Source organism: Passer domesticus, chromosome 5, assembly GCF_036417665.1.
Source record: "Passer domesticus isolate bPasDom1 chromosome 5, bPasDom1.hap1, whole genome shotgun sequence".
NCBI lineage: Eukaryota > Metazoa > Chordata > Aves > Passeriformes > Passeridae > Passer > Passer domesticus.
The window spans coordinates 46,600,819-46,614,381 of NC_087478.1; the positions used below are offsets into that span (position 1 = coordinate 46,600,819).

General features: G+C 41.6%; 2 protein-coding genes and 1 long non-coding RNA gene across 7 annotated transcripts in view; 1 reads left to right on the forward strand and 2 right to left on the reverse strand.

Annotated features, from left to right (window-relative positions):
• Positions 1 to 1,651, reverse strand: part of PLBD1 (phospholipase B domain containing 1) — a 38,220-nt gene extending 36,569 nt beyond the window's left edge. The window contains exon 1 of one of the 2 annotated variants that reach the window (XM_064420015.1): positions 1,570 to 1,651. In XM_064420015.1, coding sequence (XP_064276085.1) covers positions 1,570 to 1,636 — 67 coding nt within the window. In that variant the 5' untranslated portion in view covers positions 1,637 to 1,651. Of the gene's footprint in view, positions 1 to 1,127; positions 1,247 to 1,569 lie in introns of those variants that run through there. The other variant, XM_064420014.1, reaches the window with a different exon arrangement.
• The window catches only part of LOC135300510 (uncharacterized), a 31,019-nt gene continuing 18,891 nt past the window's right edge, over positions 1,436 to 13,563 (forward strand). Inside the window, exons 1-3 of the long non-coding RNA XR_010362347.1 lie at positions 1,436 to 2,634; positions 4,209 to 6,464; positions 7,680 to 11,985. This is a non-coding gene — a long non-coding RNA (uncharacterized LOC135300510). The remainder of the gene's footprint in view (positions 2,635 to 4,208; positions 6,465 to 7,679; positions 11,986 to 13,563) is intronic.
• Positions 3,706 to 13,563, reverse strand: part of GUCY2C (guanylate cyclase 2C) — a 51,705-nt gene continuing 41,847 nt past the window's right edge. For all 4 annotated transcript variants that reach the window (XM_064420000.1, XM_064419999.1, XM_064419998.1 and 1 more), the window contains 9 exons: positions 13,335 to 13,423; positions 12,526 to 12,617; positions 10,824 to 10,982; positions 9,287 to 9,479; positions 8,714 to 8,888; positions 7,698 to 7,796; positions 6,852 to 6,946; positions 6,163 to 6,239; positions 3,706 to 4,347 (listed from right to left, as the gene is read on the reverse strand). In XM_064420000.1, coding sequence (XP_064276070.1) covers positions 4,173 to 4,347; positions 6,163 to 6,239; positions 6,852 to 6,946; positions 7,698 to 7,796; positions 8,714 to 8,888; positions 9,287 to 9,479; positions 10,824 to 10,982; positions 12,526 to 12,617; positions 13,335 to 13,423 — 1,154 coding nt within the window. In that variant the 3' untranslated portion in view covers positions 3,706 to 4,172. The remainder of the gene's footprint in view (positions 4,348 to 6,162; positions 6,240 to 6,851; positions 6,947 to 7,697; positions 7,797 to 8,713; positions 8,889 to 9,286; positions 9,480 to 10,823; positions 10,983 to 12,525; positions 12,618 to 13,334; positions 13,424 to 13,563) is intronic.

Consider the following 13,563-nt stretch of genomic DNA (forward strand, 5'->3'; position numbering starts at 1 on the left):
AAGAAAAATGAACCAATTTTAAAAAACCCAAACAACAGAATCTAGACAATTCACTCTGTTAAATAGCCTAAAGGCATTTCTATTTGCTCCTTTGCAGTTTTCTCCCAGTATCTCAGTTATGTTAGAAATCTGTTGGGCATTAGGTGAAACTAATTCGTACCCTAAACTTGCTTCCATTTCCTCTAGACAATTTACAGCTGACCCTTCATTCCACCCTCCTAACTGAAGTTTTTGCTGATCCAGGTAAAGTTTTGAAAGTTATGTCTGCAAGATGAGATAGGACTGCCCACAAAATGATATGCTTATAACATTTTGCACACATTGGAACAACTGTTACGTGATTTTCTCCTTGGTTTGTGGCACTTAATGCATTCACTGGGAAATTCCTGGAAGATAAGCACCAAATCCAGCCCTTAAAACCTTCAGAATTTATTGAAAGCAGCACAAGACCGAGATACTGTGCCCCTGCCCGAGGCAGCGTGGTTGGAACAAGATGATCCTTGAGGTCCCTTCCAACTCAAACCATTCTGGGATTCCGAATGAGCTCTAAAGCGCAGACCGTGACCTACACCCCACAAGGCAGCACTAAACTCTGTTAGTCACAAATTGCAGCACGCTGTAGGCCACAGCTCCATAACGATGTCTTCACCCTGAACGATTCCCGTGCCTGCATACGGCATTGAAAACCAGCTCGGCTGGCAGCGCATGGAAACTTCCCACCTGTTGGATCCTCAGTTTGATTCCCCGCGCCCCTTCTGGGAACGGGGAGGATGTTTAGAAAGCGCCGGCACCGAACACCCACGAGGCAGCCCGGCCGCCGGGCACGAGGCGCTGGCGGAGCAGCCCTGAGGGGGCCGGAGCCAGCCCGGCCTGCGGGGTCCCGCCGTGGGGAGCGCGGCGGCCTCGCACCCGCGTCCCAGGCAGCACGGGGCGGAGGCGCGGCTGCCACAGGCGGAGCCCGGCGGTACCCCGGGAGAGCCGCAGCCTCCGCCGCAGCCGAGCCTGGGCCGGGCTACCCCTCCCGACCGCCTGGCGACACTGGCGGGGCAGCCCCTGTGACTCCTGCCGTCCCCCCACCACGGCGAGGGGGCTCTGGCCGGCCGCCCCCGCGCCCCCGCTCGCCTCACCTGCGCGGCCGCCCGCCGCCGCCCACAGGAGGACGAGCGCCCAGCAGCAGCAGCGGCACACGCCGCCGCCGCCCGCCCGGGCCATGCCGCCGCTCCCCCGCGACTCCTCCGAGCGCCGGGAGGCGGCGGGACTTTAAGAAGTTTCCTCGCTCGGGGCAGGTCTCGCCGCTGCCCCCGCCTCCTCCGGCGCCCGCCCCGGCCGCGGCGCCCCGTGCTGGAGGTGGCCGTGCCGGGGACGGTTGTTCCCCGCGCCGGCCGCCGGGATGTGCCCCGGGAGCGGCGGCATCTTTCCTGCCCCGATAGGGCTTTGGAGACCCCAAGGCCGGCTGAGGTGTGGGAATCGCTCCTGGCCGAGGTCCGGCCTCGCAGGGTCCCCAGGCAGGAGCCTGTGGCGCCCCTGGACTTGCCGATTGTGGTTAACCTTGGAGGGGCGAAAGTTTACCAAGAGCGGCCTGCGAAAAGACACGAGAGGAGTTGGGCGATGCCTTGTCAAAATATGCGTTTTTCATCACAGTGTGAGAAACGACAGCGAAGGGCAGCTTTCAGCCCTGTTAGAACAGTAACTGCTGTGTGTGTCCCAGCAGAAGAAATGAGGGACAGAACTTTTCCTAGGGTTTACAGATAGAGACAACTTTCCTTGGAGTTTTCCTTTGCACCCGTCATTCAGACCATTTTGAGGCACTGCATTTTGGTCTCACCCAGTGTTGGATATTCTGCCATTATCTGAAAATGGCCATTATTTGGACTTTGTGTTTCAGTAATTGTTTAAGACAGTTTGAATTTGATACCGGTGCCTGTAATAGCCTCACATAACAAGATCACATGCCAACCAGGTCAGGCCAAGTAGCAAGCCTTGGCCCCAAGCCCTGGGCAAGAGCACTGTGTCACCAGGCTGCAGGGATCCTTCCATACCTATCGCCGCTTTGTTCTGGTCTGCTTTTCACTTAGAGAGAAGGAAAAAACAGGCATTCAAACCAGAAACCAGGATTTTTTAAAAGAGTACCCAACGTTGATTTTATTGTGGTGTGTAGGTAACAGATACGTGCAGGGACAGAACCATGTGAAAAAGAAATTTACCAGAAGATTAGTCCATCAACTCATTGCTAAGGTAACTATTTCTCTTCACAAAATGATACCAAATTTATTATCTGAAGAACTCTGGAAAAAGAAGAGCTGCTGAAAACTAAGCACTGTTTAAAGTAATTTTCTCAATCAATGTCAGCAGACATGTGCTCTAAAATAATTTGTATCTCAGTGGTGTCAAGGAACCCCTAAAAAGAGGAGTTAGGTCACTTGTATCACTTCAAAGATCAGAACAGCTCTGCTTGGGGTAATCATCGTGGTCATCTTCAGGCTTGACCAGTCCAGCACTTGTCACTACATCACAGCTCCACTTGCTGAGTGTTTCAGCCGCAGCAACCAGAATAGCCCAGCAGTGCCCAGTAGAGCAGCAGTCACACCCAAGAACACAGACATAAAGACAAAGCTTGTGGATTGGCACCATGAGGTAGGAAATAGCAGACTTTATATTTTTATTGCATCATACTCTTTTTAATACATACCAGTTTTAGCACATCAGGGTTTGTTTTTTGGGTTGTTTTTTTTACTTTCCTCACCCCAATGAATGCTTCCATTAGGACACAGGCAGAGGATGGTATGATATTAATGTCAGTTTGAGTTTCAGATCAGTTATATACCATGTGAAAGCTGTGGCTGTTGGGTACACACTTTTTGCTATTTGTCTGTATCATGTTCCTGAGTGTAGGAATATACATTTGTTAGATAAGAGTATAAGCCCTACAGAACCTCATTATTGAATTTTTCCCGTAATCTTTGCACTTCAGATCTATTTACATCTACATTGTTCTTTTAATGTGTGTGTGTTCTTGCAAAGCCAGCTTCTCTTAAAGAGAAAAACAGAGGCAACTGGATTGCTCTCTTTTAATTATTTTTATGTTGTTTAGTTGAGCAAAAATGCTGTTCAAAACTATAAAATAATGATTTTGCACCAGTTTTATTGTTTGAATACTGACCAGTGTTTGACAATGGTGGAAGTAGTTCTGCTTTGAAAGCCAACAATGCACAAAAGGCCCTTGCAAAAGCAGATGTTCTTCACTGACTAGATGTTATTTCTTCATGTGAATGCTGATTTTCTTTTACATGTGACCCCTGTGCTTTTGTTGCTTTTTAAAGCTGTATATTAATTCCAGTGCCATGGTGTCAGTTGAAGAATGACTCATCTGAGTAAAACCTGCTTGACTGTAAAACTGCATCCAAAAGTTGAATTGAAAAGGTCTGAGGTTAAAAAATCCAGATAATTTTATTTCCTTAATTTCTGTTTCACTTCTGGTTTGGGGGCAGAAGCAGAAGTGGTGAAAAGATATGAAAATGTCTTGTTTTGCATGAATGAGTTTCGTTTTGCAGGCCCAGGAGATTCAGCTAAACTTTACAAACCATACTTCTGGAATAATCTCCCAATGTAAATGACATAAATGTCATCTCTTGAACAAAGTCAGCTTGATTCAAGAAAACATGTGAAACACAGAGGAAAACAGCAGAAGAAAAAAAATAACATATCCAGGTTTTACATATGATATATTTAATTATATTTTCAAATATATTACACCAAATCTTTCTTCAAATAAAAATTACAAATTAAATACAACATCTAAAGATCATGGCAAATTAAGCTTTTGCTGGGAATATTTTCAGAAGTGGATTATTGAACAGGCTATCACAGTTAAAAAAAAAAAAAAAAAAAAAAAAAACCCTAACTAAAGCAAAAACCCTCACTATTTTCCAGACTCAAGTGCAAACATTTTCATTTATCTCAAATCATGCTGCATGTGTCCTAACAAAGTCATCCAACAATTTCAATGTTACAGGGAAGAGAGGTTTGATTTACTGATAGCAGGTTGGATGGTGAAAAGGATGCTTGAAAATGTGCTTTCTTTTTCCTCCAATTGTGTCTACAAGCCTCCAGCCTCCACATGAAGTTGTCCAGAGAGTTGCTGCAGCTTTTTGAGTCATACTAGACATCCAGTTTTAAACATATGTGGTAAAATTCTCTGTGCTGACCAGTTGCAGGTATTCCAGGGTACCAGATCGGTGGCTACCTACCCGCGAAAGCTCCTGTGCCTTGGATCCTTCATTTTCCCTTTTCTGAAGACTGTTGGCTATCATCTCTGCTAAGTCATCGTGTAACCGCTGCTGATTCTCCCTAAAATCAACAGGATGGGGAAAAAAATTCAGTGATTCACATGTTTTTGGTGATCCTCAGGTCCCCAGAGATTTTTAAACATTTCTATTCCCATATTTATCTTAATGACATTCACACACTACTGATAAAAAGTGGGGCCAGGACCAAATTCTGGTTCTGAACTTAGGAACAGAAGAAGGATTTTCATGTGAGTTTTCCAGATAGTAGGTCTGTAGCTGTGTCATTATTGACCTTAAAAAGCCATGATCACTTGCACGAAAAGGAAGACAAAGAGTCAATCCTAATCAAAACAGTTTGCAACTCTCAATATCATTCCTTTATGACACCAGCTCTCAATATCATTACTTCATGGCACCAGGACTTTAACTATTCAACTTCAGGTGGCCTTCAGTAATAGAGCTGCCATTGTTTCAGAAACTTCTTCAGTGTTTTTGGCTTTTGCTGGAGTATCCCATATATGACAATTTTGAGGGGCAGTCATATATGAGGAAGTGAAAACAAAAGCATCACTGTGATCCAGCTCAAGAGGTGCTTTCAATTGTTGAATTCCAGCAGACTGACAATGCAATAATTCTGGTAGTTTCAACAGATCATATTAATTTTTAAAACAGAGTTCTGAGTTTACAAAAGAGATCTATCATGAGGTAGCCTTGACAGTATTTCCTGCTCAGCCCAAACACTTGTACTTTCCATTTAAAAAAATAACAAAGCTCATGAGATTCTGTAGCAGATTAAAAATTTCATTATTTCTGGTTTGCAAATGCCCTGAGAAAACCCTCATATTCCACTTAATCTCCTCTTTTAGGGAATAAATGGACAGAGAATTTTATTTGTGCAAAGATCACACTGTAAGACTCAGAACTTACAGTAGAAGCAAGCTGTAACATTTACTTATGTGTGTCAGGACAAGAGATCCCCATGTACCTGGCAAACTCCAATTTGCAGTATCATTGCTTCAATTTGTAATGAAACATTGTCATTTCAAAGCAGATGGCAACAAATTCCCACTTAGTGAAGAGAGACTGTACACAGGTGTTTGAAGCAAAAAGTGAGGAACTTCCACATTTAGTGAGTTTGCAGGAAATAAAGAGGTACTCATATGCAAAATATACACTAAAAAATGCAGCAAGTTATCCTGACTTCACTTTTGCATAGTTGCTCAAAAACATCACTTCCACCATTGCTATATTTTATTCAATTCTAATGCAAAATGATGGCTCAGTTCCAGAACATCAACCTGTTGGTTTTTTTGGGTTTTTTATTACTGATAACTTCTCTAAATGTTAGAAAGTAAGCTCTTGTTTAATTTTTAAAGGCTTTATTCCTGTGCAGTACTACAGTAACTTGGTCCACCTCTTGTAGCAGAATAGTGCTTGAAATCCTGTCAGTTTCATTCCTCTTACAAATTCTTCCACAAGAGTTCACAGGCACAACAGAGCTGCACACTCAGTTGTGGTTATCCTCTTCCTGTAGTGTGACACACATGTGCCACTCAGACTAAACTTGTGGGAATATTAATGTTTTTTATTTTCCTGTCCATCTCTTGCTTTTATCACATCAGCAACTTGTCCTGTAAGTTCCAAGTTTCCAAGGCAAAGAACCTGCTAAATATTTATGTAGACAACCTTCAGCACACACAGAGTCTCATGTAATGAATATTTACATGTTTATATGCATATTCACTATCAAGCCTCTAACAACTGAAGGCAAATTGAATGGTATACAAAATCCACAAGTACCAAGGAGGAACAATAAGGGCTAAAGTGCAAAGAATGGGAATTTCTCCTTCCTTTGCACATAAAAAGACCATCTTACACAGAAGGAGGTGTTGGGAGATTGTATTTCTTGTCCTCAGTACCCGTCAACCAGTAGGTAATTTCTGTTCCTCTGCCCTAAAGAAGAGAAAGCACAATGTTGGGATTAGAGTGCAATTTCCTGTAGTTAATTTACTTAAATAATACTCTCTTGCACGTTGCCATATTTCCTTTGCTTATTTTCAGTAACTGATGCTGACAGCAAAGGATTACAAATTAGATGTGAGAAGAAGAAGGATGGGACAGATGCAGCTGCACACTCAGTTCCTTGTTTCATGACCTGAGACACAAGTTGTGGGAGAGGTGAGCTGTGGTGCCTGCCATCAGCTCCCAAGGACAGACAAGTAGAATAGATTGAAATAAATGGATTGGTAGATATTGGAGCATTAACAAATTAACACTAGATTCAGCTTCTCTTTTAGCAGATGACTTCACTCTACAGTCTTCTGTTCCACATGGTATGTTTCATTTATTCTCCACATCTTTATGTTGCTTTAATGTATGAGTTAGGGAGCTCTTCATTGCCTGCATTGTCTTTATAGAAGTGTCTTTAACCACTAGAGACTGTGATACCAATTTTGATCAGTAATCCTTGTTCCCCAGCTGTTAAGTTCTGGGCTATTCTCAGCTATACAATGCTTATTACTATTCTTTTTCTCTGTGTTCGTGGTTGTACATGGTAAAGATTACCTTCAAGTATGTTTCTCCTCTCTCTTCATACTGGAATTGGCAGTCTGTTCTTTTCAGGATGTTAATTGTGGAACCATTTACATGAATCCTTAAAGCTAAAAAAATAAAGAGACAATGAAAGTTCAGCCTGGAAACATCTCACTTACATTAAGCATATGTGAAGACAGAAGCTCCTTCAATTGTTATCATCATAAATTCTGAGAGCCAAATTAAATGAGAAGCAATTACACTGCTGTATGAAAAGTCTGACTGCACTACAGAGCATATCCAGGCAATAGCTGGTATAGCCCTTGATCTGAAATACAGGTAACAATGGTATCTGTAGTAGTTAGATGTCAAAAGGAAAAAGAGTAATTGTGAGTGACCTATATAGAGAATCCTCATGTGAAGATACCAGGCAGAAGGAGGAAAAACTGGCTCTTGCCACAGTTCCCTAATGGTGAAGTTGATGACATAATTGCTTCAACTTAAAATACAAAGTCAATATATTTACACAACAAAGCAGTAATACAATTCTAGGTCAAGCTAAAATCATAGAGTAAAATTAAATTCCAGACACATAAGTCTCATATTTTCCAGAGGAGCTCAGGCAGTGAGCCAGCCTACAAACCACCTGTTACCAGCACTGAAGTATGAACAGGGAACAACTCTCCATTGCCCAGTGAAGTGCCCACTGTCACTTTGGACAGTTAAATAATTGTCAATCCAAACAAATATGGCTTCTTTATCTTTAAAACTTCTGCAAGCTGATAATACATTGTCCTCAGCTGAAAACAGACACTTCAGTCACAAATTAACCAATAGCCTTTGGTCCTGTTCCACTGACAGCTAAAATTAAATCCTTACGCAAGCCTGTGGATTCCATCCGCGAAGCTGTGTTTACTGTATCTCCAAACAAACAGTAACGAGGCATTTTTATTCCAACCACACCAGCTGCACATGGACCTGGAAATGGGATGCAGAGAGGTAAAAAGGGTGAATCAAGAGACTTGATTTATTTGGCAGGTATCTCATTGCTGCAAAGCAGTGCAGTGCCTGGGGGAACTCTGCATTCCTCACCAATGGTAACACTTTCTACCTCATTTCCCACAATATCTTGTGGTCTCCCGCTACAAACCAAGCCTAGCTCTGTTATTCTTGCATAATCCAATAATATAATAAAAAGGTCACAGCTGCACAGTGTTAATTGTATTTAAGCGGAATTTCTGTGCAGAAAAAAAGAAGTACATTTATTAACTGTCATGTTTGGAAGCAAGAGAAAAAAAGAATAAGCTTCATTAGGCAGGGGTGAATAGTCGTGCTTCAAGAGGCTTCCCAGTGCCTCAGTCACTTTCTCTGTGTTCCTCCCCTGGCAGTTGGTGTTGAAGTGGTTGAGGAATTTCGCAAAGTTGTTGCGCTGGAGTTCCCCTTTGACAAAAAGTATTTTTATAGATAAATTAAAACATTAAGTCCCACACAGACTCAAAAAAATTTTGCCTCTAAAAGTACAAAATACAGGCTTGCATTTTTTGCCTAGATAAGCATAGCTGGCCATGACTGATCTCCACTTCAGTCAGAGAGAAATAAGACGTGAAGGCTTATTTGATACAATTGGTTTAATTACACCAGGAACAGTGGCTGTTGATCATGCTAGCTACTGTCTTAGGCTGTCAATTAATGGGTATGGGCTCTTTCACTGCAGCAGGGGCAAAAACAGTGACTTATTTACTTCTGTTACTCTTCCTCTGTGAACATTTTTTTCCACTTGATTCTTCATGAGGAGGGCAATTGTGTATGGTGTATTACCACATCTTGTATAGGTGTTAATTTAGTGCAAAACCAGGCAACAACATTGTCACTGTTGATCTAGCATTACTGTGTACCAGAGTGAATTCCAATGCGAATCCAAACAGGCAGCCCTGGCAGATGTCTCAGTTCAAAAGATCCCATGAAGCTGAGGATGTCCAGAGCCATCATGGAGATGTCCACTGCATGCCGGTTGCCATTCCTCTTCGGTAAACCACTCACCACCATGTAAGCATCACCAATGGTCTCCACCTGTGGAAATAAAATCAGAACTCACTATTTCCAGACATAGAAAAGTACATCTTTAGTTAAAAGCAGAAAGATTTTATCAGATCCTCTTGTTCATGACTAAACATGTCTTCCCCTGAGAACAGGATTTTTTTAGTTTAAGGTAGCTGACATAATTTGGGTATAGGAGTGTTTATAACTATACCCAGCATTCCAATTAATGAATGTCTGACCACCTACTGTAGGAAATTTGATATAAGCAGGCACAGTGAAAGCATATTTAAATTAAGTAATCATTTAAATATGACCTGTTTTTCTCTCTTTTGCTTTGCTTAGAAGGCAGATTCCCAAATCCACCACATCATGCAGTTTGATTTGTGTGTCCACTGGTTGTAAATGAGCACAAGTACAGAGCTAATCACCTTGTAAACATCATGATGGTCAAGAATGTGGTCAAAGTTCTTGTAGATATCGTTGAGCATATCTACCACCTCCATAGGGGTGCTGTATTTGCAGAGCGTGGTGAAGCCAACAATGTCACTGAAGTAGATAGTGACTTCTTCAAACAGCTCTGGCTCTACCAGGCCAGTCTCCTTCAAAGACTTTACTACTGGCCTGTGGAAATAGAGAAGGCAGGAATACAGATGACTAGGGTTTACTATTAAAGGTCTTTTTTTCATGCAATCCAATCACAGTAGGATTTCTGTGTAGGAAACATTAAAAAGTTCGCTGAAAACTGCCATTGTAATCACATTTTAGATGTCCACAATGCCTTTCAGCCAGGGACCTCAAAACACTTGCTAATGGTAATTCATGCACTACAGACTTCCAAAATTCAATCTATGTGTGAATAGCCATGAGGAAACTGAGACACAGGCAACTAAGTCTCTTCGTTAAGATCAGAAACAGGGATATTGAGTCAAATTTAAAACTGAAATTCTGAACTTCCTGATATGTAGACCTACATTCTACTCATACAATAAGAACAGACATATTTTTCAGTTTTCCCAGCACAGAAGTAATTTCATGATAATAATTACATCAACTCATCCTGATTTCAGATGAGGTATCTTAGTCTGGTAATTTATGGAAGAAAAATTCTATACCATAATAGTCAATGTCTATTCAAGAGGGAATTTGTTTTTCTTGCAATTCTAAATCCAGGGAAATATGTGTTCCTAGTGGTGAATCTAGAAGACAAGAACTGAAAGAGACCCAGAAAATTATGGGTTTTGCACAATGCTGTGTTCCATCTACAATGAAATGGTTACAGAGTGGTAGTAACAACAAAGTGTGGAAGCAGACATGAATTCCTTGTTGCACCACTGTCTACACAGCCAGATCATTCCTGATTCCCCCCAAAACTGTATTCAACACAATTTTTATTTTTTACAATGAGTCATAAAATCAATAACCTGACTACTGAAATACCCTTGCATAGTTTTACTATTCCAAATGTGTGCAATACCAAAATTACTGATATTACCAATATTAGAATGTCAATAATACTTATCCTATAGCATACTCTGAAGAATCCATCTAACTCAGTATGGCCCTCTCTTGCTTTGCTAAACCCCAGCCTGAAGCTGGACTCCACTCCTGCTCTTCAGCTGAAGACACTCCTAACCAGCAAGGTGCCTGAGCAGAGCAGAGCTCTGTGATGTGGGACCACTGTAGATCTGTGTTCCCTGGAAGGCAGTGAAAGAGAGGTTTGTGCTGGAAAGGGGGATCCTGTGCATGAAGTAATGTTGAGCAAGATAATGGGTCCCAATACCATCTTGGCATGAAACTCTACTACAGTATGAAAAGCTCAGGGACAGCTGCTTCTTCTTTCTCACAGGATTAGATTAGATTAGATGGGAAGAAAATAGAACATAAACATTAATCCTATCCCCTACTCTGCAATAGTCGTGTGTGTGTGTAAATAAAATGCCAGCAAAAATCCTCCTGGCCAGTTACCTTGGAAGTAACATGAAATTAAGCCTGTCTGCTCTGTCTCTCTCTGCTTTGTACAGCTCTGTCCTTTCCTCCACCAGGTGTTCCAGGTTCCGGGAGTACAGCTGTAGACGCCGGATCAGGGTATCCATGTAGCTCTCATTGGTCTGGCCATGGAAATTACTGCAAATAACAGAATTACACAGGAGTCTCTGATAGATGGACATTGTTGAGAGCAGCTAAAAGGAGGCAAAAAAGCAGCAGCAGAAAACTTCTCCAGTGCTTGACTTCCCTGTAGTTCGAATACAAAGTGCCTGAAGTGCATCATTCTTTTGCTTGCTTGGAGGCCTTTTGTAGATGAATTGAAAGTCTGTAATCCACACTTGTCAGCTGGAGTTTGTAATTCTTAAAGCACCCGTCAATCACCTAACCTTGCTAATATTGTCTATTCTGGATTACCTTAGGTAACCCAGGAACATTCATTTATAAAAAAGCTGAGAAGATCAGATCCTGAGAGGAAGCTAAAAATAGTAGGTAGAAAATTGCACATTATGTTTAGATGGGGACTTCAGGAGAAGAATTAAGACAATTTGGGGCTGTCTGTTTAGAAGACCGAAGAATACAGTGGAACAATGAACAGCCCCAGGGCTAATTTTACTCACAAAATCCTGAAGATTCAAGCCTACTAACTCCTGGAAGCAGGAGTGTGGTAACATGAGCTACTCAAACCTCTGTTTGTCTGGGCAGCCTGCACCCACCAAAGCAGTCTGAAAGAAATTGGGACCAGGCTGACTGGAAGAGTCAGATTAGGATTGTATCCAACAGGACTTCAAAATCACTCCTACTTTAAACAAATTTTGTATCAGGAATTCATCATTTTAGACCCACCCATACTGCATGCAACAAGAGGTAGCCTCTTTGCTTTTGTAGGATGGAGGCTTAGGAGCTGAACCAGGAGGCCTTCATGTTCAGCTGCAGAAAGATTATTCAGCTGACACATTGTTATGCATAATACTGCTGTCCTGCCCATGTAGAATGTAAAATGGTGCTGTTGGGGTTTGTTGATTAGGAGAGCCTTAAAAACTGGGGAGCAATGTCCCAGGAGAAGTGATTAAATCCTCATGGTTTGGTCATTGGAATAATTAATTCAGACCGAATTCTGCAGGAACAATGCAGCATTGTCCAGGTGAAAGACCTGTGTAACCCCACAGGGTTTATCCAGCTATGACCCTTATTATTTTCCCACAACTTTGTACCACCTAAGCCCTGTAATTAATACTTGTGAGTTACAACTCAGTATTTCTAGTCAGCTTAATTTGGGACCATCCAAACTTTCAAATCATCATTCAAACATCTATGTGCATTCATTTACCGAAACTTAAATGACATAAGTCACTATCCAGCTTTTGACTAGAGACAGGGAGGGAATTACTTGATTGGTAAAAAACCCTAATTATCCAGCTTGCTACTTTCATAATGTACCAATATGAAGTATGGTGATCACCTCACCCTCACTCACCTAGGAAATTTTACACAGGTGTATGTATACACAACATATGCACATGCTCACTTACTTTTCTACCAAAGAATAAAAGAGGACCTAAGTGAAGACACTAAGGTTTTCCACTGACTGAATCATAATCCTATCAATTTACACGCTTGAAAATAGGAGCTTTCTAATAGAGGAGGAGTACGGAGCATCTTACAAAAAGCTCCTGCTACTCACCTGAATATTTTAGCCAGAGTACTCTCAATTTTCTTAAAGTCAGGCCTTTTCTCTGGATCTTCCTCCCAGCAGCTCTTCACTAATGTATATACCTTCAAACAAAAATTTAAGAAAAAAATCTACCTAAGTAATGGATATAGACAGAGAATTGTGCTAAACGGCACTAGTTCATTAGGGAATTTCTGGTTACTCTTGACTAGCAACATATTAAATTGTGTGACTAACTGTCTTGAACCTATGGTTAGAACACTCATTGTGTGAACTAGTGATGACTAGTGACATGATCTTAACGTGAATTTGCAATATACAAATGAAAGGCAAGTAAATGGATCCAGTCTTGCAGACTGGTGTCAGACACAGTTACTGACATGGTGGTAAATGCTGTGGTAATTATACTTCCAATATCCCATGTCTGAGATTTTTCTGAAGCTGGTGATTCAGCCAAAAAGAATGGGGCTGATTGCTGAATATGTGAATATCTACAATACAGACATTTTCACCCACGCAAGAAGCCATAGGACCTATACCAGTGAAGAGAGGTATACTTGAGGTGTAATTCATCCCATCTCAAGGATACCTAAAATAGGTCAGAAGAGTGGCACCATAAGTGTCTGCTTCTTTCCAGTGAAATAATTTCCATTACTCATATTTCACATTGCTATTAACAACTATAGAATGCAACTTCTTCCCACAAGTTAGGGCATTTGGCATAAAATGCATAGCTTTCACCTTCCCATGATCATAGGCTTTAGTTTGGCCAGGACTTCCACTCTTCACCTAGAAAACAGCTTTATTAATTATTAGCTTACTTCCACCTGTCTTTCTCCCACTGTTTCCAAGGTCAGGTCTGGTCGGAAAGGCTTTACTCCTTTGCCATTCTCCACTCTGTAAAGTTTCTCTAGTACACAGAAAAGATCAAAGTTTTAAACAAAAAAGCATAAGAAGGACATTTATTGTCTATAGCAGTCTGTGATGTTACAAGGTACTGTACAAACAGAAGTCTTGACCACTTCCCTCATTTTGATGTGAATTTCAACT